The sequence below is a fragment of the Candoia aspera genome, chromosome 1, assembly GCF_035149785.1.
Source record: "Candoia aspera isolate rCanAsp1 chromosome 1, rCanAsp1.hap2, whole genome shotgun sequence".
NCBI classification, from domain to species: Eukaryota; Metazoa; Chordata; class Lepidosauria; order Squamata; family Boidae; genus Candoia; species Candoia aspera.
In genome coordinates, this window is record NC_086153.1 from 244,255,440 (window position 1) to 244,279,418 (window position 23,979).

Below are 23,979 nucleotides of genomic sequence, written 5' to 3' on the forward strand. Positions count from 1 at the left end.
ACCCTGTTGAACAGTCTCCCACCAGTAATCTGGATGGCTCCATCACTTCTAACCTTTGGAAATGTCTTTAAAACTGAACTACAAAAAAGCATTTATTTAAACCTATCATTGGTACACCTACTATTACTATTATTTCTGTTTATAACTTATGAAAGGTTTTAGAAGTTTCATTTATTTTTATATTATTTTTCTGTTGTGATCATTTCAGTTTTTTATTTCCATGAATCTCAATGGAGTGGGGCAGTACATAAAGTAAATAAACAGCACTATCTATCCACACCATAATTTGTATAAGCTTTAAGTCCCAGAAAATTTAATCTCCTGCTCATTTTTGAGAAGATACTATAGAAACTACTCCAAATATTGCTATTGCTATTTCCAACTATTCCACAAAAGCAACTCTTCAGTAACAAGTTTCTTGCAGTGCCAAAATTAAATATCCTCTATCAATATTTTTCTGCAGGACTGGCATTTTTATTGTTTTAGAAAAATCAAACAATTTCAAACATTAATACATCATATTTGGAATACCTGTCTATTTCCAACTGAAATACATATTCAGACTGGACTTAGAAAATATGTTCAATAATAATACAAGCTTAAAATCTTGATAGAAATGAAGGTAGTCTCATAAAAAAATAAACAAATTAAAATAGATGTAGTTACATAAATGGTTAACTATTAACATTGAAAAGAGAGAGATATCTATACATTTTAAATTTCTGCTTGGCAAGATAGCGTAATAGTGCAGTTACATTTAGAGTCTAAGCTTATCACTTGTTTCTTGGGCCTTGGATCTGACAAGAAATGAAATGAGGTTTAATTCTCAAATTTTTGGAAAGCACTGTTGGCTTGGTTTTAGGGAAGGTATCAAATTAACTCCTCTTGCTTGCAGGGGACTACTTTTGTGTGTGGGACAAGGGGAGAATTAATTTTACACTTCCTCGTGTTCCCTTAAACTCTGCAATGTAATTATGAACGTTCTGAGGCTCTAAAGCAACCTTTCTCAACTCTCACAAAAGGTTGCTGGGGGTTCCACAAGAGATTGTGACCAAAACAACAAAAATAATAGTTTTTTGTACTTTGTGCGCTACACAATGCTAGCACTCACAGTGGCAAGAATTTTTTTATGTGCCACACTCAGCTGCTGGTCTGCCACTTTGCTCCTGATACAGACATTATAAAATGTGGATTGTGTAGGTCAGAAGTGAATTTTTTTGTGAAGTTTTCATTTTTTTGCTATTTTTATGCAGGGGTTCCCTGGGACTTAAAAATTAATTCAAGGCTTTCTCCAAGGTAAAAAGTAGAAGGCTGCTCTAAAGGGAGAAGTCTAGATATGTAATACAACATTTTATGCAGATTTTCTCAAACAAAAGAGGCCCCAATGTCAGAAAAATATATACTCTTCCTGTCACTGTCACATAAGAATAGCTTTTTCATGCGTAGAGGACCCAAATAGTTTATGCTTACCTTCTGAAACAGACACACATACCCATGTTGCTTTAAACACAAACATTTATATAGGATTATTCTTAAGTGGAGATATTCAGACAAGGCATTCTTATATTCTTCTGGTAATCATTTAAAATGGCATATGTTGTCTCTGAGCCAGAGCGGCAGAGGAAGGGGTTGAGAGTAGGATTTTGGATGCCAGTGAAATATGCAGAGAGTTGTCTGTATTTTCTTTCTGGCGTCAGGTGAAGAAACATTTATTCTCCTAAGGAGGTGCTAATACTCCTATGATATTTTAAACAGCTTTTACTCTCTATATTGCTTTATTTTATCTTGTATGATTTCTGTAATTTTCATCAAATGTTTAACTGTTTGAATTTTACTATAAACTGCTTTGAGATTTTAAATGGGAAGTGGTATGTGATAGCTTTAAATAAATGAACAAAAATAAATAACTTCTAATTAATTGTAGTATTAATATACTTACTTATGGGATCTATACTAACTACATAATCAAAAGTTTGCAAAGATGAATTAATATAATAAATTCTATTTCACAGCAATTCAGTATCAGGGAACAAACTATTATTGCTGAGATATTTTTTCTGCTGTAAGAAAAGTAAATTACTTACAATTTCTTATTCTTTACACCAAAGAATAGAGAAAAAGTCCAATGTGCCATCCTATCCCCTTAAGCATCCATGCTAAATGGACTTAGCATGATGATATTTCTTTATATACAATCATTTTTCTCCATGGTGCAAACCCTGCTAATATCTAATTCTAGATACATTTTTCTTAAGTCAGTTACCTGAAAAAAAAAAAAATATTATCCCAAATTCCACTCCCATCTATTACATCACCCTAGCAGAATTACTAGCAAATTCTTTCCTTCCTCTTGCTGAGACAATTCTGGAAAACAGGACTTGATATATCTCTTCCTCAAAGATCAGATAAAAAAAGGAAATCCAGAAAAAAAAAGGAAAATGCTGAATAGGAACTTTTACTTCATTAAGATCCCATGTCCTATTAAAGGAAAAATGCACTCCATTTAGAAAGAAACATTCGCTGAAATAATGAAAATTTCTCAGGAGCAGAGAAAAACAGCATGAATAAAGAACATGCTCCCTCCTACATTCGCCCGCATCTGCCACCTGCTTGTACGGTTCATAGTGCCCAATCATGCAAAGCAAGAGTCTGATGATGAAAGGGAAGGAAGAGTTACCCTAGGATGCACTAACTGCTTCACTACCCCCACCTCAACATCTCTACCAGGAGGAAGCGAGATGGGCCTCCAAACCCGGAACCGTTGAACCAAGTCACATTACCTACCGTGAGGGTGGCTACTGTGTCTGTGCTATCACCACCGGCTCCTCCTCCTCCGCTCGCCACACAGAACCACTAACTTCACAAGAAAGATGGTACTAAGCCTCAACACCGCTTCGTCCACAGCTTGTAAAAAGCTCAGCGGCCACTGCCGCCGCCTCCTCCGGGGCCATGGGGCGGCCAGGAGCACGGCGAAGGAGCACGTGACCGGAAACAGCGGGCTCATACACGACAGGAGCAAGAACACATCACGTGATAGGCTGCGGCGCCATGACACTTACCCGCTCACGTGATAACACCTGTCGCGCTCCAGGCCCCTTTTCTGGTCACGTAACGGTCTCTCCGCGTCTCCGCCGCCATGACAGCCTTCCGGAAAAAAAATGGGGTGGGGAGGGTGACAGTACAGTAACAACGCGGTCGCTCCCGCCTCATTCCTTACGAGCCTACTGTCGAGTCCCGTAGAACTGGTGCCTTGCTGTTTTTCCTCCCAAACTTCCTCTTCGGTACATCAGATGGATCCGTTCTCGGTTGCCGGCGCCTCACTGAGGGGGGAGGGGGATCTTGCCGGAGCAAAGGTTCGAAGGGGGGGCACTAAGGGGAGGGGCAAACGTGCGGCTGTCACGTGATGCGGATTGCGCGAGAAGGGGGCGGCTGCGAAGTGACGCAGTGTTTCGGCGATGGGCGGGTTTGGAGGAGGTCTAAGGCGGGGGAGAGGGTAGGGCGCTCGCGGAGTCACGCGCCGGGGCCCCCATCGAGAGGCGGGGCTGGAGCAGCAGAGAGTTTCGAGTTGCTGCAGGGACTGGATTCCTGGATGCGGCTGCAGCAGGCGAGTGCTTGAGTCGGTATCCCAGGGCTCTGGCACGGGTGCCCGTTCTTTTTCGAGCGAGGAGAGTTTTAAAAGAGAACAACGGCTTGGTCTTAAGGAGTGTTCTTCCGTATTGTAGTTGTGAGTCCTGTAGAGTCCGGACTGCTCCTCTCAAGGACTCTTCTGCTCGGACTTGGTGTTATCTGTAGACTGTCACAGACAGCCAAGGGGGGGAAATGCTGTGGCTGAAGCCGTTTCTTACGAATTTGGTCTCTTCCTTCTGTGTATTACTCTTTTCGCGAAAATGCTATCTCCGCGTACGTGCCATGGGGGAAAAGACGATTTGCGACCTCCTAAGCAGTGCTTTTAATTTTCTCCAATTACGTTTCTTGCAGCTGCTCGTTATAGTGCGGAGCTCTCTTGATTTACACGAAAGGGGGTTCTGAAATACAGAGGCCCGTCTTCGATTCATAAGTGATCGTCAGATCTGCGTATATCTGCTATAATCTGTTTGAGAGTACCTTGTGCTGCTTGTGCTGGGAAACAGCCCCCGAGGAAATGAACTCAACTCGGTAGGGTACTTAAATTACAGGGGTGCCGTTGTATTCAAAGCCACTGTTTAGTCAGCTTCTGGCCATGCTTTTAGATAAGTAATTTTCCGTAAAAAACCAAGTTTCTGATTTTTTGTGTGAATTGTATTTGATTCATATCTAATGATAAAAGTTTATAAAATTAACATTATGCTGTTCTGGAACAGTCTATTTAACTTGGAGAAAGGCAGGGAAACCACTGTAGTAACGTGTAGCTTTCTCAACACAACAGAATGGGAGAAATTTGTAATGCACATAATGCATTCTCACAGTATATTAGCCATGATGAAGACTGAGATTGTGGATGAAGCTGAGTTTTAATCACATTTTGAAACCATGGCTTATAATAACAGTATCTCAACCCTGACTCTGGTTTGTCTGAATCAGATGGAGTTGGTGATTTAATTTATACATTCAGTTCATGAATATTGAATTATGTAGCAGGAGCAACAGCAAAATCACTTCTCTGTAGCTCCTAAGTTGTCTGCACCTCCTGTCCTTTCTCCCTGCTTCCCTGGATGCATTGGTTATTTACTGTCAAAATGAAGCCAAGAGAACCATGATTAAGCCACCTTGACAAAAGTGTTTTTAAACAAACTGACTAGTTGGGGAAAGTCGACTAATCACTATAAATGTACTTTGGAAACTAACTGAGGAGAGAAATAGTCTGTTGGGTGCACCATGTGGTAAGTCTCTTTTATGTAGTTACCCTAAATCACAGGTAGGAATTTAAGTGAATAGTCTTCCTGTAATTTGTTAACAAGAACAAATCTGATATACTGTAGAACAAATAATAAAACAAAACTCCTCAGTGGTACAAGGAAAATAGGTGTTCAAGGGGCAATTGGTTTTACCATAATCTGGCAAGATTATGTCCTCTTCCAGCAGAAGTTGATTAGTACTGGTTTAGGGCAATGTATGAATTTAACTATTGTAGCTTGTAAACCATAGGTTTTAGCTTAGCTCAGTATGCTACAGTAAATTATTGTGGTTTATGGAGCAAAACATAGGTTAGCACAGATGAACCAGGTTAAAGTATAGCTGCCATTTCATGGATGTTAGCCATTTTACAGCCTGGGTATCAGCCTGTTTAGAAGCCAGATTTAACAGTATGAAATCATATTTCACGTTTGTCCTTACAGGAGGAGTAGAAAAATGAAGCAATAACATTTTGTGAGAGGCCATTGTTACCATGGCAGTGATACCTGAATCTTACAGCCATGTATTGGCAGAGCTTGAATGCCTTAGTCCCCTGCTTTCTGCTCTCAGGCTGGATTCTAGTCGCCTGAAGGTGTGTTTGAATCACAACTGCTCTTCTGCAATTTCTCCTTTTTTGATCATGTTTTGACATCCCATATATTTGTAATGTATAATACAATACTGTATAAAGCAGCATTTATAATTGTTGGTCTGTTGGTATGTAATCATGCTAGCGGGTGTGCAACAAACAGGAGTTTGGGGCAAAGAAAAGTAAAAAGCAAATTATAAAAATAGAAAATAATGAACAATGGAATTGAAGGAAGAACTTAATTGCAAACTGCCCAAGGAACTGAAAGTGTAATACTTTGTTCATACAACATCTATGTGGCTTAGCCAGATTAGATGTTGCTTCCCATTTCATTTTTCAGCTATGAGTATTTAATTAATGGTCAGCCAAAATATTTTTTAATTTTAGTTTCACTTTTTGTTGGGAGTTATCAAAACAGATGCCCCTTATCAGTAAAGTGTGTTTGTTCCTGTTAGCTCTAATGAAAATTCTTTCTACTTCTCAGCTGGGCTAGTCAACAAAGAACAATCTAGCAAATCTCATAAATCTGTTGTAATTTTTTACAACTGATTTTCTGTTTCAAATTGTAAGTTAAATCCTGGTTACTCTATAGATAATAGATTCTCCACAAGCTCTTCTTTTTCCCAGTGCATTTTGGGTCCAGAAACATGATAAAAATCAAATCTATGGTTACTTGACAATTTCAGACAATTGTTTCTGACACCTGTTTGTTTTAACTGTGCATGTTCAGGATATATCACTGATTAAAGTTTGGAAGACACAGCTTATTTCATGTTGGATCTTTTGTCTGCAATAGATTTACAATACAATCACAAACACTGGCTTATTAATCTAAAATGAAAGCAGAAGTGCTTTCTGAGTTGCTGGGTATTGGTAGAGAGGCATGCACACATCCAAAATTCACTAAGGATTACTCTTTAACATTTAAACATAGTATGGTGTTTGTGAACTGGACCATTTCTTTAAAGGATAAATATGTCCTCTTTTTTGATCAAGGGCAGCATGTAGATTTTGTGGTATGTATCAGGATACATCTGGTGAGACGCAAGGGGAAGGAAATGTCTCAGAGCACAAAGTGGCTCCCTGCTCAGAGGGAGATTTTTTTTTTCTTCAGTCCCTCTCCATTTTTCATGTTGTTTATCCCTGTTCCCTAGCTCTTCTACTTTAGCCAGTCTATTGTAGTGTTTGTTAATGTTACCAAAAAATATCAGCTGTGGAGGGGAATGGGGGACACACACAAAAACTCAAGGAGCCACTAATTTAACGGCAATGTTTTATGCTAAACAGCTTCTGAGAAGACTCTTTGGTTGGTATTCTAGAATTAAAAAATTAAGATGGTAGAAATAAACATTAAGTAAAGCTCTTCCCTGCTAGTTTTCCCTTCCTTGAAAGTGAAAGTATGATTAATTATATGAATCAGAAACACAGTGTGGGCTTTCAATAACAATTTTTCCTTTTTTTCTTTAAGTGCACATGTATAGGAGTTTCTCGAAAATGGTTGGCACTAGGTAGCTCAGGTGGAGGCCTAAATCTCATCCAGAAAGATTGTTGGAAACAGAGGCTTTTCCTCACTCATAAGGTAAGACTGAATGAAACTTGCAGCAACATTAGTATAAGAATGACTTATAATGGACAGGAGCTGGGAAGGCTGATTCATAAAAACATCCAACAATGAAAGAATAAATTGTTAATTTAGAAACCTAATAATACTTTGTTCATTGATACTCCATTTATAAAACTCAGATCTGAGTTTTTTGAGTGTTAAGAGGTTGAGAAAATCCATTTAAAATGTGAACAATCCTTAGAGTAAAAATAAATAATATAATCAGCTAATATGGTTGGAGCGGATAATTTAAAAAATGTATAAGACATGGGAGTCAGGCATTGTTGAAACAATATGCTAATAGGATAAGTCTGATCATTTCTTCTCTTTGTAGGAAGGTGCCATTTCCTGCGTTGCCTTTTGTTTACATGATGAGGATTATGTTGCTGTAGCTACCAGGTGAGGACATGTTAACTAAATGAGTTATGTACTGTTCATGACATTTAGCATTGGAAGGAGTATTTTGGTGATACAGGCAAGATGTTCATATATGCGTTGAGCAAAATGAAAGTGAAATAAATGTTAAAATTGGAGATGTTCTGTCTTTTTTCCAAGTTGCTCATCCAGTTAACTAATAGCCATTTTAGTTTATAATATATTTAGAGCTTCAAGTGCTCCACCGTTCTCCATGTGTGCATGGGATGAATACATATGCTATCAGCTTGTCTTGGTATTCAGAAGCAGTGGGCTGTATTTTAGATGCTGTGGTCAGTTCTGACTTGCAGAATATCATAAATGGAAGATTATGTTATCTTCCCCTTTTATACAAATAAGGGGGAAGAGGAGGATGAAATACTTAAGGTGTCAAACCATAATTTGTCTGAACAAGGCTAATATTTGTCCTTCAGAATAAGTGAGAGATAAGCGCTGCTTAGAAATAACTCATGGTACTTCAGCATGTTCGCTCTAGCCCTTTTTCATGCATAATGTTCACAAATTGCTTTTGAACTTTATTAAATCTTTTAGATGGGTCCACAGGGTGTTCTGTCTGTGAATAACATTCTGTTTGTGCAGTGGGATCCATTGGAGGGGGATTGTTAAGAGAGGCATACAACTTTTTTTTTTCCCTGGTAGCAGAAGGATTTGAAATTGCTTCATTTTACAATTAACATTATGCCTCAATTGTATATTTTAATGTCTAATGACATATTTGCTGTTCATCTTGCTGGAATATATTGAATGAATTGTGGCTTAAAAATAGTAAACCTTATTTTTATAGTCAAGGCCTTGTTGTTGTGTGGGAATTGAATCAAGAGCGTCGTGGGAAGCCAGAGAGGATTTATGTCTCTTCTGAGCACAAAGGCAGAAAAGTAACAGCTCTTTGTTGGGATACTAATGCACTTCGTGTTTTTGTTGGTGATCATGTGGGGAAAGTGTCTGTGATCAAGATTAATTCCTCCAAACAAGGAAAGGTATGTTTTCTTACAGAATTTTAAACATAGAGCTAAGCCTACAAATACTGCTAAGTCTTAAAAGTCAGGATTTCTGATCTCCAAGATACTGGCTTCTTTTTCAACTCTTAAGATAGCACAAGCCCCAACCTTGGGAGGTTTAATAGGTACATATTTGAAAGAAGTCCTCCAAAGTTTAAAGGATTTTCCCTTTATTCTCAGCTCCAAAATCAGGGAGAGGTCTGGGTCTGCTGCTGATTGCCAGGGTGAAATAGGATACTTCCATGGTGAGCATAGAACAGTTTGTGAGTTACTATATAAAGGAAAAATGGTTTCTGTTAGACTTTTGGGTCCAAACTCATTGGATCCAAATTCGGCAATTTGGATTAAAAAAAAAACACATAGAAAAATGCATTTTTGGTATCTTGGCACCCTTGTGGAGAATTCCACTGCATTCTACGTTGTGTAAGAAGATAACGTCTAAAATATAATGTAGACTTCAGTTGAGAGAAGAAACAAACACAGTTAAAGAAGCTAAAAAAGACACTGCATGTCTTTTTTTTCCCCAGGGCATATTAATATTTAGAAAAATGCTTTCACTGATCCTTAGATATTAACGATATGCAGTTCCAGACATTTCAAGTGTAACATGATACGCGGCCTTAAAAAGTTGAATTATATGTAATCTAATTTTTTTTTTTTGCTTTTGTTTTCTTGAACAATTTATCTAATTCAATTTTTAAACTCCTGTTCTATATGAATGGAGTTCTGTCAGGCATGAAAACTGTGCTTTCATTTTTTTCTATAGGCTGCCACTGCATTTGTGATGTTTCCCATTCATATTATAACCATGGTTGATTCTCGTGTGGTTCAGCTTGATTATCTGGATGGCAGGTTGCTTATCTCTTCTCTTACTCGCTCTTACTTATGCGACACAGAGAGGTAATTAAAATATTGTTAAGTATTGTCTGTGTGTAACTTTGATCTCATGCAGGTAATCTGCAAGGCATCTTTGAAAATAATACATTGTACTTAGAAATAAGGGCAAATATTTTTGTCATACATCTGAAGATAACATTAAATTATATCTGTTAGATCAAGAGTCTCAAACTCAAATTGTCATGAGTGCTGCACGAGGACTAGTTAATTAGCCTGTGGCTACAACATGGAAGCCTTGCGTACATTGAGATAATAGTTTCAAGTGAGCTGAAAATAAGGAATATCATAATATGCCATTAAGCATAAATTAAATACCTTTTTAAATTGCAGAGCAGAGCTGCAAAAGATATTTTACAGTGGCTACTTAGTCGGCAGCATTTTTCATTAATTAGGACACATGATGTAAATCTGTTCTTTTTTTTTTCTCCTTGCTGAGCAGAGATCTTTCTTTCCCTCAGTTATTCCCTTCTTTTCTCTCTCTTTGCCTGGCAGAATCCTCCCTCCCTCCCTCCACAGATAAATGTTGCTTGTTTGCTGTCTTTCCCACTCCTAGCCCAGACCCTCAGTTTGGGTGGCCAGATCCAGCCCTTCTGTTTGATTACTTCATCCTACCCTTTCTCCAGTCTCCTGCCCTGGCCATGCCTCATCTGCCTGCTGCCCTATCTAGAGACTTCACCCAGCAGTTTTATGTAGATGTTGAAAAGGAGTAGAGAGAGATCCCACAAGCGAGGGGCCTAGGGGATAATCTCTCCCTGCCAACCAACACTGCCTGGAACTGGCCCCATAGAAAGGAAAAGAACCACCATAGAACACCATGGTCAATGGTATTGAAAGCTGTTGAGAGATCAAGAAGCACAAGGATGGATGTACCACCACTATCCCGTCTCTGTCACAGGTCATCAACAAGTGTGACCAAAGCTGTCTCAGTACTAAATCCCAGCCTGAAACATGACTGAAACAGGTCTAGATAATCTGTCTCCTCCAGAGTTCTCCTCGGCTGCAGACTGACCACCTTCTCAACAACCTTCCCCAAGAAGGGAAGGTTGGAGACTGGTTGATCATTATCAAAAACTGTTGGGTCCAAGGAATAGGTGAGGTTCCCCGAAGTACAGCTGTTCAGTGCAAGAGGCCTTGAGGCACTACTGGTCCTGAGAGCCTTGCTGGTTTGGGTTGAGATGAATTGTGAGGGTGCTGCTCTTTGATCACTCCTCTTCCTGGAACTTCCTTTGGCCCAGCCCACGTCTATATTGCAGAATGCTCTGACCTTGCTAGGCAGCATTTTCAGCTCTATGCAGCATCGTTGTGGGCCGCAGAGAATGACTCGGAGGGAGTCTAACCGTTGTATCAGATCGATGTCCAGATTTTGAAAAATTGCTTACAGTAAGGTGGTATCTAATTATGTTCATTAGAAAAAAACTCTGGATCTGATTTGGGAAGCAGATGTTGAACAGAAGTTCTCATTCATGATACTACTTGTGTATCCCAGGTTTTGCTAGTTTTTTTTCTCCTCTCTCCTGATTATTTAAACCTCACCCAAGTATGCTTTTCTTACACCCTTCATCTCAAATACAGTGACATTAAGAGTCATGTAATTTAATATACTGTTTGGGTAAAGGGGTTATTCTTTCCTTCTGCATGCCCATTAAATATAAACATATTTCATTTGCGCCATTTTATATCGTTTATGTAAATACTGCCAATAGGGTAAATTTAATGATTTTTTGGGGCGGGGGGGAGTATTTTTTAAATTCCTTATTTGGACTATCTCAGCTGCAATGGACACATCTATCATTTCAGAGGGGTGTCTAGATGGATATTTTATTTATTGTATCCAAAGTCCACTAATGGTTATCTGTTAAATTGAGGTTTCACTGTAGCTATTTTTCCCCACATAATTTTAATTGATTAAAGAAATTTCACATCATCATTCTACCCCTTATAAGGTAGTATTGCCAAACATAGTTGCATATCTCCAAGAGCTGATTTCAATATCCATCACCCTTTGGAAGATCATTTTTATTCCTTTACATTACTTTGAATAAATGCTTCTTCAATTTTAGCTCCAATTCTTCTGTTGCTTATGCTAATTAGAGTGTAAATATTTTTGCATGGCAACTATGAAGATAGGTAACAAAATAACATCAAAAAAAGATATAGTGTTATTAAATAAAAAAAAATTGTATCTTGGAGGTATTGCACAAGTAAATAGTACGGTCTGTAGGCATTTGCAAACCTCTTCGGTATGAACTGTTTCAAGCACAAAGCATACAAAGTTTCCCATGTCAAGTGCAGAATCTCTTGAGTGCAAACTGGGCTGTTTTGAACAGTTTGGAAGTGATTTGCTATTGAAACACTTTCAGAAATGTTCAGAATGGAATGTCGTGCAATTAAAAATGGTTTGAATTGACTTAGCAAGCAAGGTAGCACAGCCAGGTCTCCTGATTATACATCATGTCATCCTCCTGTGCTTTGTCATACATTGTTCCTGCAAGTTCTTCAATTTCCAGGAGTGGCTTTTGATACTACAGAAGCGTGAAGTTCGGGGAAGGAGACAGGAAAGCCTTGTTGACCTAAAGGACTTCCATTCTTCTGATGTTGGTTCTAATCCCTTGTATTTATAAATAAGAAACAAACATTGCCTATGATATATAAACCTTAAAATATGGAGATGTGAAGGCCCTTAAACCTTTGGTTTTTCATAGGGTTGTTCAGTAAATTTTCTTCTAAATTCTCAATGTTTTTGGTTAAATAGGGAAAAGTTTTGGAAGATTGGAAATAAGGAAAGAGATGGTGAATATGGAGCTTGTTTTTTTCCAGCTGGAAAGAGTTGTGCAAATCAACAGTCATTGATATATTGTGCAAGGCCTGGTTCGCGGATGTGGGAGGTGAACTTTGAAGGGGAAGTACTAAGTACACATCAGTTCAAACAATTGTTGTCATCGCCACCTCTTCCTGTTGTTACTATCAGGTATTGGTTCTAATGCAATCATGGGATGTCTAGGCTTGAGATCCAGGAAGGGTCAGACCTGGTTGGTACTTGGAAAGGATTCCATCAGTTCCAGTGTGTAGGCTAAAGTGAGAATTTGAAAGAAAATCCTAGAAGTCTGAATTCTGTCTGTGAACTTGATATACTCATTGTGATGATACATATACAAGATCATGAAGATTCAGTAAAGATGCCTTTAAACTGCTGCCAATTGAAATGCTTCTAAAATTTCAGTGCTAATTCACATAGGGAGAGATCCACAACAAAGATAATGCAACTGCTTATAGTGACATCTGATACAGGAGTACCTTTTTAGACTAACACATTTTATTAAAAGGCGTAAGCTGTTGCAAGTATTGCTTACATCAGCCGTCTGATGAAGCGAGCTGTAGCTTACAAAAGCTTATGCCTTTTAATAAAATGGGTTCGAAAAAGTACTATCAGATTCCTCCTCCTCTGTGGTATCTGTCCACAGAGACATTTAAGAAAAGTGATACAGACAGACAGGCAGAGATACACAGTTTGAGCCAGTTTTAATGATACATCTTTTTATACAAATGATTATATAGAAACTCCCGACAATATCCAACTGTAAAAATATTGCAAGAAATAGATTTAGGTTGAAGTGGCAGCAAGCTTTCAGATATTTGTCTGAAACTCTACAAAGTTTCACTTGTAATATTTATGAGGGTAATATTTGCACATAATATATTTATTATATATGTGCTTTAATTAGAAAACATATGTTTAGGTGTTTGGGAACATTCTAAAAAATACGGTAAACTTTGGAGTAAAGAAAGTAAATGAGTAGGTTCAAGAAAAGATTTTAAAATAAAGCCGTTCCAAATAATAAGCAGTATCAAATATTCATTGGTGTGGTTTAATATAAGCAGTACCGAATATTCACTCGTTGTGATTTAACAAATTAATTCTGAAACATGAAATAAAACTGATGCATTAGTAGAACTAAGTCCTAATATACATAAATGTTTCTTTTTAAAGGGATGATGCAGAGTATAACATTTCTGCATGCTCTCCTCAGTCCTTGGCATTCCCCAGGCTGCTTTATTTAAGGTAAATGTAAAGCAACATATTATCTATTTCTGCAAATTGAGAATTCTTAAATTTATATTTGATTTATCTTTTATATATTTAAGGATTGCATGTATATGTCATTTATCTCCAGAGATGTTGAGACTAGCTTACATTGCTTCTTGCTCTCTATTATCCTCAGAACAACTCTGTGATGTTAAGAGATAGTGATTCTTCACGTACTGCATTAAGCCATGTTTGCCTGATGATGTTTATTGAATAAAAGAAAATCGGCTGGATTTGCACAACATGAAAGTTATTAAATCATGGTTTACAAAACACAATAAATAAATCCCTGCACACAGCCAAAATCCAAATAAATCACATTATGAATTTGCAAATAAATCACATTATGAATTTGTAAGATGTATGAATTGAGATAGTAATTGGTCAAAAGTCACATTGTTTTCTTATTGGAATTGAGATTTAATGTAATCTTGGATTAATCTACTATTGTAAGTGCCACATAATACTGACTTAGAATTGCATTGACATTGGACCAATTTCTGTCCATTTTTATGAATCACAGGAACTTCTTTATTTGTAATAAAAACATTTCTTGCCCTAACAAGTATGATATGAGTGCGGTGCACTGTTTCTCTGCTGCAAACTTAGACAGCGGCTTATCACATTACACTATTATCATCTGTGCGTGTTTGTTTGGAAATAATTATTTGAGTTCAGTGGGGGATTTGCAAGTTAGAGGGCAGATGAGAACAGATCTCACACTCTTGGATAAGCCATCCTTGCTCTGTTTCAGAGGAAAGAGTTTCTTTTCCACCACTTTCTAAGGAAGTGAATGTTTCTCATCACGCAATGGTGACATTCCTATTTTGAGCGTTCGAAAATGAAGAATAGTATCGGTGAATAACAAATATAAGATATTTTGGCCACTTACATTTTCTTTACAAGCATTCTGTTTCCTTACAGTGAGCACTGTATAATGACATGGACAGAAAGAGGCATTTATATTTTCATTCCTCAGAATGTCCAAGTTCTGCTCTGGAGTGAAGTGAAAGGTAAATGTGTAGTGAACTTCCTTGAAAATTGCTTTTATACACACTTGAAACAATGCAGATTAATTTTTAGGGTGTCCAAATATCATCCTAGAGATGTTTTAAGCATTTGTTATGAGACAAATCACAATTTAATACAACTTCAAAAACAGTCTCGATTGCAAATGAGCTTTATAGGTAGTCCTTGTTTAGCAAATGCCTCGGACAGTGACAGTTCGCTGTTACGATGGTAATGGAAAAGTAACTTGGTGACCAATTCCCACATTTGCGACCTTCGCAGCATCTCTCTCAGTCACGTGTTCACCATTACAGTCAGTACGCATTGTCCTGTGCCTGACCTATTCCCCACCCCACTCCAGAGTGGAGAGATTGCCTAAACAAGCTATCTCTTCCTGAGCTGCTTTTCTTCTCAGTGCAGGGGTCCCTAAAAAGTGCTAATCACAAATTAACAAGCTCAGCTCTGTGACCTTAATTGATTAGAACTTTCTGGCTGGCTCCTAGCTGCTGCCTGAAATGGATAATACCCTAATTAGTTCCACTTGCTTGAGCAGGCTAGGCAAACAGCCAGGGCTAGCAGATCCTTTTTGATATGTATTCCCCATTGTGTGCCTTACTCTCTGGTATTCCCCATTGTGTGCCTTACTCTCTGGTATTCCCCATTGTATGCCTTACTCTGTTGTTCCCCATTGTGTGCCTTACTCTCTTGTAATCCCTTCCTCTTCAATGAATGTAAAAACAAACATCAGTTCTCTTCTTGCTAATTATCCCAGTGCTGAGTTGAGCATTCCAAAGGGCGAGGGAATACCCAGCTTCCTCATGAGTTGAGTTCCGGAAACCTTCTCCCCATTTGGGCTCACCTGGCTGTTTGGGGTTGTATCCACTAAAATCATAAGTGCAGTTGCAGTCAGGTGATTTTTCACTTAGGGACCTCTTCTCTTAATGACCAAGTTGCTGGTCCAAGTTGTGGCTGCTAAACAAGGACTACCTGTGTTATGTCTCATACACTTGCAGTACATCCTAACAAATGTGTGCAGATATATATTGCACATACCCAGGACTTAGTGATGTGGATTTCTTATTTGAGCAGAGTAGTAGTGATTGTCTAGTTGTTAGTGATCCTCCCTCATCTTTTGTTTTCTTACTTACTTCCCTTTGTCATTTTAAGGAAGATTTTATATAGCTGGATGTAAATTAGGCTCAAATTATCCTTTTTTCATCTTTTGTGTCTTAGAAATTTATGACCAAGATATCAAAGTGATTTTGATTGCTAGCAAAATTGTATTAAAATTAAAGGAGGTTCTTGAAGTTCGTCTAAATAGGTGAATGAAAAATCAGCTTAAGTCCCTATAAACAGGCAACACACATGAATAATGCAGCATGATCAGTCACAGAGAACAAAAAAGGTATCTTCATACATGATACGTTTCAGGGACATGTGTCAAGATCAAGTTTATAGAATCTCATTGGAAAATATAATTTATATTTTTACTGCATATGGGCATGTTGTAAACTGTTCCAAACATGCACACCAAGCATGATACCTTTATGATTTTCCTAGTTTCGTGTTTATTTCTTCACAGACATGATTGTCAGTATATGAAGGAGTTCCTCACTATAAGGAAAGAAAGAAGCCTAAATTCTGTGTTGAATAACTGGGATAGTGTAGACACCACAGCAAGGCAGTAGAAAATTGGCTGTTTCTGAGGCAGAACAGATACGCTATCATCTTGCTCCACATATGCCTGTAAACAGAATTTTAAGAGGAGAGCAAGTTTTTCTTAATGATATATGTGCAGTATTTGAAGTTGGTTTTGGACTGACCTCATAATATTTTTCTTTCTAGATATCTATGATATTGCAGTATATAAAAATGAACTCTTCTGCTTACATACCAATGGAAAAGTGTCTCATCTCTCCCTTCTGACAGTTGAAAAATGTGTAGAACGATTGCTTAAAAGAAGCTTTTGGACTCTTGCAGCCAAAACATGCTGTCTTTTTGAGAATTCTATTGTTTTGTGTCGGGTAATCAATGTTTTTATTTAATGGTGGTGTTATTTAATGTTTAATATATTCCTTTTATTTAAAAAATTCTGATAGCTTTTTATTATAATAGAAATATCTATTGCTATGTTACCTTATAAGTTAACTTATCTTATAAATTATCTCATCTTAAGAAGGATTACAGAAGACTTATTTTTCCCTTTTCCCCTGTGGCTCCTTCAGAGTCTCTAGGAATTTCAGGACTCCTTTGAACCATGTGAGATGGGAGTAGGAGCTATTCTGGAAGGAAAAGTTTTCCCAAACATGTAGCCTTTTTTTTTAGCTCAATACTTAAAATTTGATCCTCATAAATTACATTAAGACAACCTAAGATTGTGTTTGTTCATGTCCTAACAGCCAGGAACCACGCTGAGACAAGGAATAGGTCTCTAGTGTTTTATTACTGCTACATAACCGAAAATCCTAACAAACTGAAGAAGCGTGGGAAAAACCCAGACATATAAACCCCAAAGGCTAAGGCAGGCCCGATCTGTGTCTCTTTGAATGGCTGCTTAATTCCTCAATACTACGCATGCGCTTTACAGCCTGGATGGGAGCCCCCTGCTCGCCATCCTTACTCATGACAGTTCAGTTCATTATTCAATCTTTCTAACATCAATTTTTAATAATGCAGTTTTATTGTTTCTTTAATCTCTTCAGTATCAGCTACATATTTTAATTCTTTTTGTTTCCAGTATGGTAACTATAATTTTACTGAAAATCCATAAAATTATGTTTCAGTAATAAGTTTAAATACCTCTCTCTATAAATCCAAATAGTACTTTCAGCTATTTATTATTTTTTGTATTGAATTGTTGTTTTTTATATTGTTTTTAATTGCTGTGAGCCACTAAGGTATTTGAAATGGGTGGCTACATAAATAATTATGTATTCATTAATGAATAATGAAAAATTAATAAATGTATTATATATCTCCCCAGACAAATTTAAAACTCTGCTATAACTTTATAAAGTCTTGGGTTTTTTTCCTCAGACATTCATTTTGTGCATTGTTAGGCAAGAAAGATTCTTCCTGTAGATAAGCTGGAACATCTGAAGTCACAGTTGGATCTTTCAACAGAAACTGATCTCATTACTCAACTTGAAGAACTGATCTCAAAACTTGAGCCTTTAGATTCTGCATGCAGTAGCCGAAGAAGCAGTATTTCTTCACACGTAACTATGTCCCTATGCATTTGTTTTCATTATATGTGTTACATTAGATATTTTAGGAAGTTGTTAAATGTAGTATGTATCACAATTTTTTAAAATGGAAATTAACATTTGGGTTGTATGTTTTATCCCAAGAGTCTTCTGATTTGATAGAAAATTAGAGCACCGTATGATGCAGAGAAAAAGATAATACGTATTTTGCCTATAATAAAAATTCTCTAGGACTCTGACAGTAAATGTCAGTCTGCAAACGGCCTTTGCTATAATAGCACCATCAAGGCACTTGCTATATTTATTTGTGCATGTATCATGTGTGTTTTGGGATAGTGCTATACTGTTGGGCTGTAGAAATGAATAATGCCACATACAGGCCCCATATATACATTTCACTTACTTGAAAAGTTAAAAATGTAGTCTGTCTTGTTAAAATCTTTAGGCCTTTAAAACAACTTGGCTTTGATTCATCATAACAATATATTTTAATGTACTTTTAATTCTAGGTGCTGCTTTATAAGGGAGATTCAAAGTTTACATTATGGTTTCTTAACAGGAAAGCTTCAGTGTATTAGATTCTGGAATTTATCGTGTTATTAGTAGAAGAAACAGTCAATCTGATGAAGATTCTTGTTCCTTGCATAGCCAAACCTTATCAGAAGATGAAAGGCTGAAAGAATTTCACATACAACAAGAAGAAGAGCAGCTTGAACATGGTAATTTAAATGTTTGTTAAATACTTTTATAAACATGCAGTTGAACATTCTATGGTTACTTGGAGAACAAGGTTGCTGGTAATTCCAATCATTTGGCATCATTTGGCATTTCTGCAAATGTCATTGAATTGACATCATGATATGATTGCACTGATTTTGAATACTGATTTCACGTCAAGACTAAATGATAAAAATGACAGCATTCTGTGCTGTTTTCATAAGTGTTCACCTATATGTTGGGTCTTTCCTCACGTCGTCCCCTTTTCTTGCCAAGCCATAAGTAATTCTGAATCTTAATGAGCTGTCATAATTTAGCTGATTAGCTAATTCAGTGACTAGCTTTGCTCATTGTTCCAAAGCAGAATATGCTATCTTTGGTTTTGGCTTAGTGTGTTATGCGAGTCCAGCCATTGTGGTTTGTAAATCACAGTATGTGTGAATCTGGCCATTTTGGCTTGTTAAAACATCATGGTTTAAAAATTAGACATAATCTGCATATATTTGATACATTTTAGTATATTGAAGAATCCACATTTGGAGCAGTTTCCCTTTCTCATTAATACTCTATTGCTTTTATAGAAAAGCAGGGATATGCAAAATCCATAGATTGGGGAAGAACTTATTGATTCTGAAGAACTCTGGAATGTAATGTTCCTCTCTGGACCATGCTGAAGAAGATTAAAATACTGTAGAATTATATACATTGTAGGAGGAGAGCCGTGTTATTCAACCATAGCCAAAAAGCAGTAGTCTGGTAGTATCTTTTCTGATTAACAAATTTTATTAAAAGACATAAGCTTTCATGAGCTGCAGCTCCGTTCAGCAACTGCATCTGATGTAGTGAATGACAGTTCACGAAAGCTGTCTTTTAATAAAATTTGTTGGTCAGCCACCTTCTGTATTGTATGTGTTTGAGTCATTTGCCATATGGCAATCTTAGATGCTGACTAGAGTAAGACCATGTTTATTTTGTATGATGTGCTTTGTGAGCACTTTGTGAGTGCTTTGACCTATTGATAATATTCAAGCCAAGAGTCTGTGGGGGTTCTGTAGAGTTCCCTTCCAAGAACTAATTAGACTTGACTCTGATTAACTTTCAAACCCAGATAAGGCCAGCTAAGTGCTGTTACCTTCTAAAATACATTTTAATTTGTGTGAAAATTCACTGATAACTCTTAAGTTTTGCATGTTTCTGTATGAAATTATACATACAACTTCATTTAGACCTGCTTCCTTATAACATGCATGATGAAAATCTTTTCTATTCTTGTTTGAATTGAATTATATTTTTCCTTTAAGAATATAAAAAGTCTTTTAATAATTGGTGTGCAGTTGCATAAAATACAATGTGAAGAAAGTCTATTTTATTTATTTATTTTATTTTGTATCCCACCTTTATTACTTTTATAAATAACTCAAAGTGGCGAGCATACCTCATACTCCTTCCTCCCCCTCCTTTCCCCACAACAACAACCCTGTGAGGTGAGCTGGGCTGAGAGAGACTAGCCCAAGGTCACCCAGCCGGCTTTCATGCCTAAGGCGGGACTAGAACTCACAGACTCCTGGTCTCTAGCCCGTTGCCTTAACCACTAGACCAAACTGGCTCTCGTTATACCTCATTACATTCTTGAAGCTTTCGTTATGAGACAGCAGCATCAAGATACAAATGTTTGCATGTTTTTCTTATCCCCCTTATTGTCCTTACTTCTAGAGCTTACAGGGTACACTATAAAGAGTTGAATACAGTGATATATTAGTGTTATTGACAGTACATATTTAAATTACTCTTGAAAACTGGATGAATTCTAGCAGAAGATCCTGTTGATTTTGCCCAGTATAATTTGTCATATTCTACCTACTCAAATCTCAAATGCCAGTGGGAGTGTACCACTGGGAGACTTGAAAGAACAGGTTAGGGACTGATTGTCATGGAGAAAATCTATTTATGTGGTTGCTGGGAGTCAAAAACAACTTGATAGCACATAATCAATCAATTTGAGGCTAAGCTAAAACATTATCCCAGTTATCTAACAAATAAAATAATTTTCCTGCGGGGGGAGAACTTTCTCAGATCCCTGTTCATTGGAGATTCAGAATGAATGACCTGTTTCCATATAGATTTTAAAAGGTGGCAGTTGTGGCTGGAAAGATTTTTTAAATCTATTTCAATCTTGAAAGAGGTGGAAAAACTAGTGGGGAATGCCATGTGGCCATTCCTAAATGTTAATAGGCAAATCACCGAACAAAATTCCTAAATGTTGCTGCCAGACCACTTCACATTATGACTTTACATTTTAATTTTCTTCATTAGACAGCATATCTCATGCTTCTGTGGTGGTCGACAATGTTCGGAATGAGACTTTTCTTCCATTCAGTATTCCATTGTCATTCCGTTCCCCATCTCCTCTCGTCTCCCTTCAAGCTGTTAAGGAAAGGTAAAACTGTGTGTGAATCTCTTATCCATTACATCATCCTTTTTTAATTTAGTTTAATTTAAACATACCATGTTAATCCACATCTGTTTTTTCTGACCTAACTTTCACCTTGCTTAAAGCTAGCTAACAGAGTTAAAGATTCCTTTTAAAAAATGTCAGAATGGTGGAACAAGCAGTTGACTTCTCCAGGATGTATTTTGCTTATGAGTTTCCAGATATTGAAGAGAATATTTGAAACTCAGTGTTGAACTGTGGAATCCTTGGTTCTTCAGTGCCACTGAAGATGTTGCCTAGTCTGGCAATGAAGCATCTGCAAGAAAACAACAAGGCTTAGAGAGCACCAAGGATTCCACATTTCCAGATGTCACTGAGCGTAGTTAAAAAATCTTGGGCCTTTGGGAATTGTGGGGTTTAGAGCCAACAGTTGCCCACTTGCTTCATGAGGAGTTGTCCGTACTTTGTATCAGCTTTTCTTTCTCCTTGCTTGGTTGTGACAGGTCTCAGTGGATCAGCCGTGTCGTGAGACTCCACAGAGGTTGCCTGTGGCAGCTGGTCTTTGGTGCAACTTGCTTAGCTAGTGATAAGGGCCATTCCCCACTCATACCATGGGCCTCACACTTGCTCTGCATAGACTTTTCATGGTCACCAACACTGTGATCAGAGGCTTCAGAAGAAAGGACTGCCCTAACCACAAGCACCCCAGGGTTTTTGGAGCAGGCTGCAACAGTCTGTGGGCAGCACTAATTCCAATGATGTGATTGAGAAGTTCCTCCACCAGATTGTGAAAAAGTTGCACATATTAGAGAAGTCATTGTGAGCAACTTCCCCCATCCCCAGCCAAGCAAGTTGCCATGAGGACCAAGGTCTCCTGCCACGAGGAAGCCGCATGGAGGCTTGTGACTAGACTGACCCAGCAAGATCTGCCACTATTGATGGAAGAGGAGGAGGAGGAAAAGCACATCCTTTTAAAAAGGTCCTTTATGCATACTGAAAGCCCATCTGCCATTTTGTGAATTTGTTAAGTAACAAAAAAGAGGGCCAAAAGCAGTAACTCTGCAAATCTTGAAGCGAGGTCTGGTCTGTGACAACCACAGATACATGAAACCACAGATAACAAGGCTGCAGGTAATATATGTGCCTCTTTTTCTCTGTTCTTTTCCTGGTAGAATATCTTTGGCACAGGGGTATTCTGTCTCGTTTACTTAGAGGGCCAATTTTATAAACAAAGTTTATTTAACAATATTTTTTGAACAGATCATACAATATAGAAGTTGTTTTAGAGATATGGAACTCCATGCTTATTTATGGAATTATAGTTTTCTTTTTTACTGGCGTGTCTCTTATCTTTTAAGATATGCTGGCTTTTTCTTCTGCTCTTTACTCTGTCTACTGCTTACCCTTCCTTATTAAGAAATTGTCCAAAATAGCCCTTTTTTACTTTATAGAATGCAAATAATCTATCATTTTAACACTGTCAATTAAGCATCAATTCCTTGGCCACCGATCCAAGAGAATATCTAAAAGCATTAATGTTAAAGGTAGAGGAAGCAGACTGAACCAAATAAATGCTTTTATGATTGGTACTATAGACAAGCCATTTGGGGGCATGGATTCCCATCAGAAGAGCAAGTTGTACCATTTCCACAGAAAAATGTTCCAGGCACCAATTCTACCACAATATACACAAAGCTTGATTATAAGGCTGGAAGAGACAGGGTTGACAGGAAAAGGTGGCCATTAAAAGAGCCAAGCTTAAACAGGCAAAAAGATTCTTCTGGTCAGCACTCTGGTCTGCTAGTGGCCAAATGATGTCAATGGGTAGCCCACAAACAGGATATCAATATCGTACTACCTTACTACTTGGAATAATGCATGGTTATCATGACTACTTAAGAGAATTACCTTAGATAATTAATAGAATTATCTTCCATAAATTAGACTTTAAAGCTATCTGAATTGGTGGCCAGTGATTGTGCAGAGAAAACAGATTATCTCTCCTGAACTTCCGAACATTTAGCTTCATGGAATAATGCCCTACAAACTTTCAAGAAATTTCAGTACAGTCCTGGAAAGAGGAAATGAAAGTTTTCTCATGCACTAAAGCTTCCCAGAAGTTGATCTTGAAGGTCAGACAGACCCCTTTAAGTTACGGATGGCAAAACTGCAGCAGGGGAGGAACTGGAAGAGTTCAGTGAAGTTTCTGAGTGGAAGTTTGTTTGTTCGTTTATTTTTTTATTTACCACATTTCTTCACCACCCATCTCCTGTTGTGATTACTCTGAGCGGTTTACAAGTGAATAAAAGGATAAAAAAATAGAAGATTCATTATAAAATATAAATATACATAAATATAAAAATACAGAGTATAAAATACAGAGTATAAAATCCAAGATGGTCTTAGTAAAATTTTCTGGGGCCACATCAAGGTACCAGTCACACCCATGATCAGTTGTCCTCCCAGAAAGTTCCTTTCTGTTCATGTATGGTATCTTTTGGATCTAAATTTTTAATATTTTTTCTATTCAGTTAGCATTAAAAAAAAAACCCAGCTGAAACCACATAGGAAATGAATGTGACTTACAATGAAAATAAAAGTAAAGTTTTATTAGTTTTTTTGCTGTTAGGAATATGCTATTTTGAAGATGGGAACAAATTATTTTCAGATTTTGCTGTGCTTTATTATTTATGCTGTTATAAAAAAGCTTGCTTTTTTAAAAATAAAACAAGTGATATCTAACTACCTTTGTGTGCCTGAAATTACAGAATTTATTTTTTTGGTTTGCATACAGTGTATATTCCTGAGCTCAAGCAGTTATGGTTAATTCTTTTATTTTGGAAAGCTACAATAAATACCACACCCTCCCAGCTGCTTTTTCTTTGAAAATATAAGCACCAACAATTATGTAGATCTGTCTCCAGCATATACGCAAAAAAAAAAAAGCTGACTTTTTTTCAAAGACGAGCAGCTGTTTTATCTTCTTCCTCTCCTTCCAAGTAATCCTTGCTGCATGTTTTTTACTCAGTAAATCCAATCAGCGAAGTCTTTATATGATCTTCTATATGTCTTGTTAAGAGCACTTCAGAGTTCAGATTTTGGAATAGTCTTGTCAGGTCCAGTGTTCATTCTCTCTACC

At 37.4% G+C, this 23,979-nt stretch overlaps 2 protein-coding genes across 5 annotated transcripts in view; one reads left to right on the forward strand and one right to left on the reverse strand.

Moving 5' to 3' along the window:
• The window catches only part of GTF2H1 (general transcription factor IIH subunit 1), a 29,914-nt gene extending 26,564 nt beyond the window's left edge, over positions 1-3,350 (reverse strand). Inside the window, exon 1 of one of the 3 annotated variants that reach the window (XM_063289380.1) lies at positions 3,060-3,350. The gene's annotated coding sequence lies outside the window, so the exon portion shown is untranslated. Of the gene's footprint in view, positions 1-2,784; positions 2,985-3,059 lie in introns of those variants that run through there. The other 2 variants (XM_063289381.1, XM_063289379.1) reach the window with 2 other exon arrangements.
• A 212-nt stretch (positions 3,351-3,562) lies between these two features.
• Positions 3,563-23,979, forward strand: part of HPS5 (HPS5 biogenesis of lysosomal organelles complex 2 subunit 2) — a 34,199-nt gene continuing 13,782 nt past the window's right edge. Inside the window, exons 1-13 of one of the 2 annotated variants that reach the window (XM_063289389.1) lie at positions 3,563-3,616; positions 5,316-5,464; positions 6,930-7,040; positions 7,399-7,463; positions 8,284-8,476; positions 9,264-9,397; positions 12,147-12,362; positions 13,383-13,454; positions 14,403-14,491; positions 16,332-16,510; positions 17,546-17,704; positions 18,252-18,411; positions 20,723-20,846. In XM_063289389.1, the coding sequence (XP_063145459.1) occupies positions 5,366-5,464; positions 6,930-7,040; positions 7,399-7,463; positions 8,284-8,476; positions 9,264-9,397; positions 12,147-12,362; positions 13,383-13,454; positions 14,403-14,491; positions 16,332-16,510; positions 17,546-17,704; positions 18,252-18,411; positions 20,723-20,846 (1,601 nt within the window). In that variant the 5' untranslated portion in view covers positions 3,563-3,616; positions 5,316-5,365. Of the gene's footprint in view, positions 3,617-3,979; positions 4,156-5,315; positions 5,465-6,929; positions 7,041-7,398; positions 7,464-8,283; positions 8,477-9,263; positions 9,398-12,146; positions 12,363-13,382; positions 13,455-14,402; positions 14,492-16,331; positions 16,511-17,545; positions 17,705-18,251; positions 18,412-20,722; positions 20,847-23,979 lie in introns of those variants that run through there. The other variant, XM_063289388.1, reaches the window with a different exon arrangement.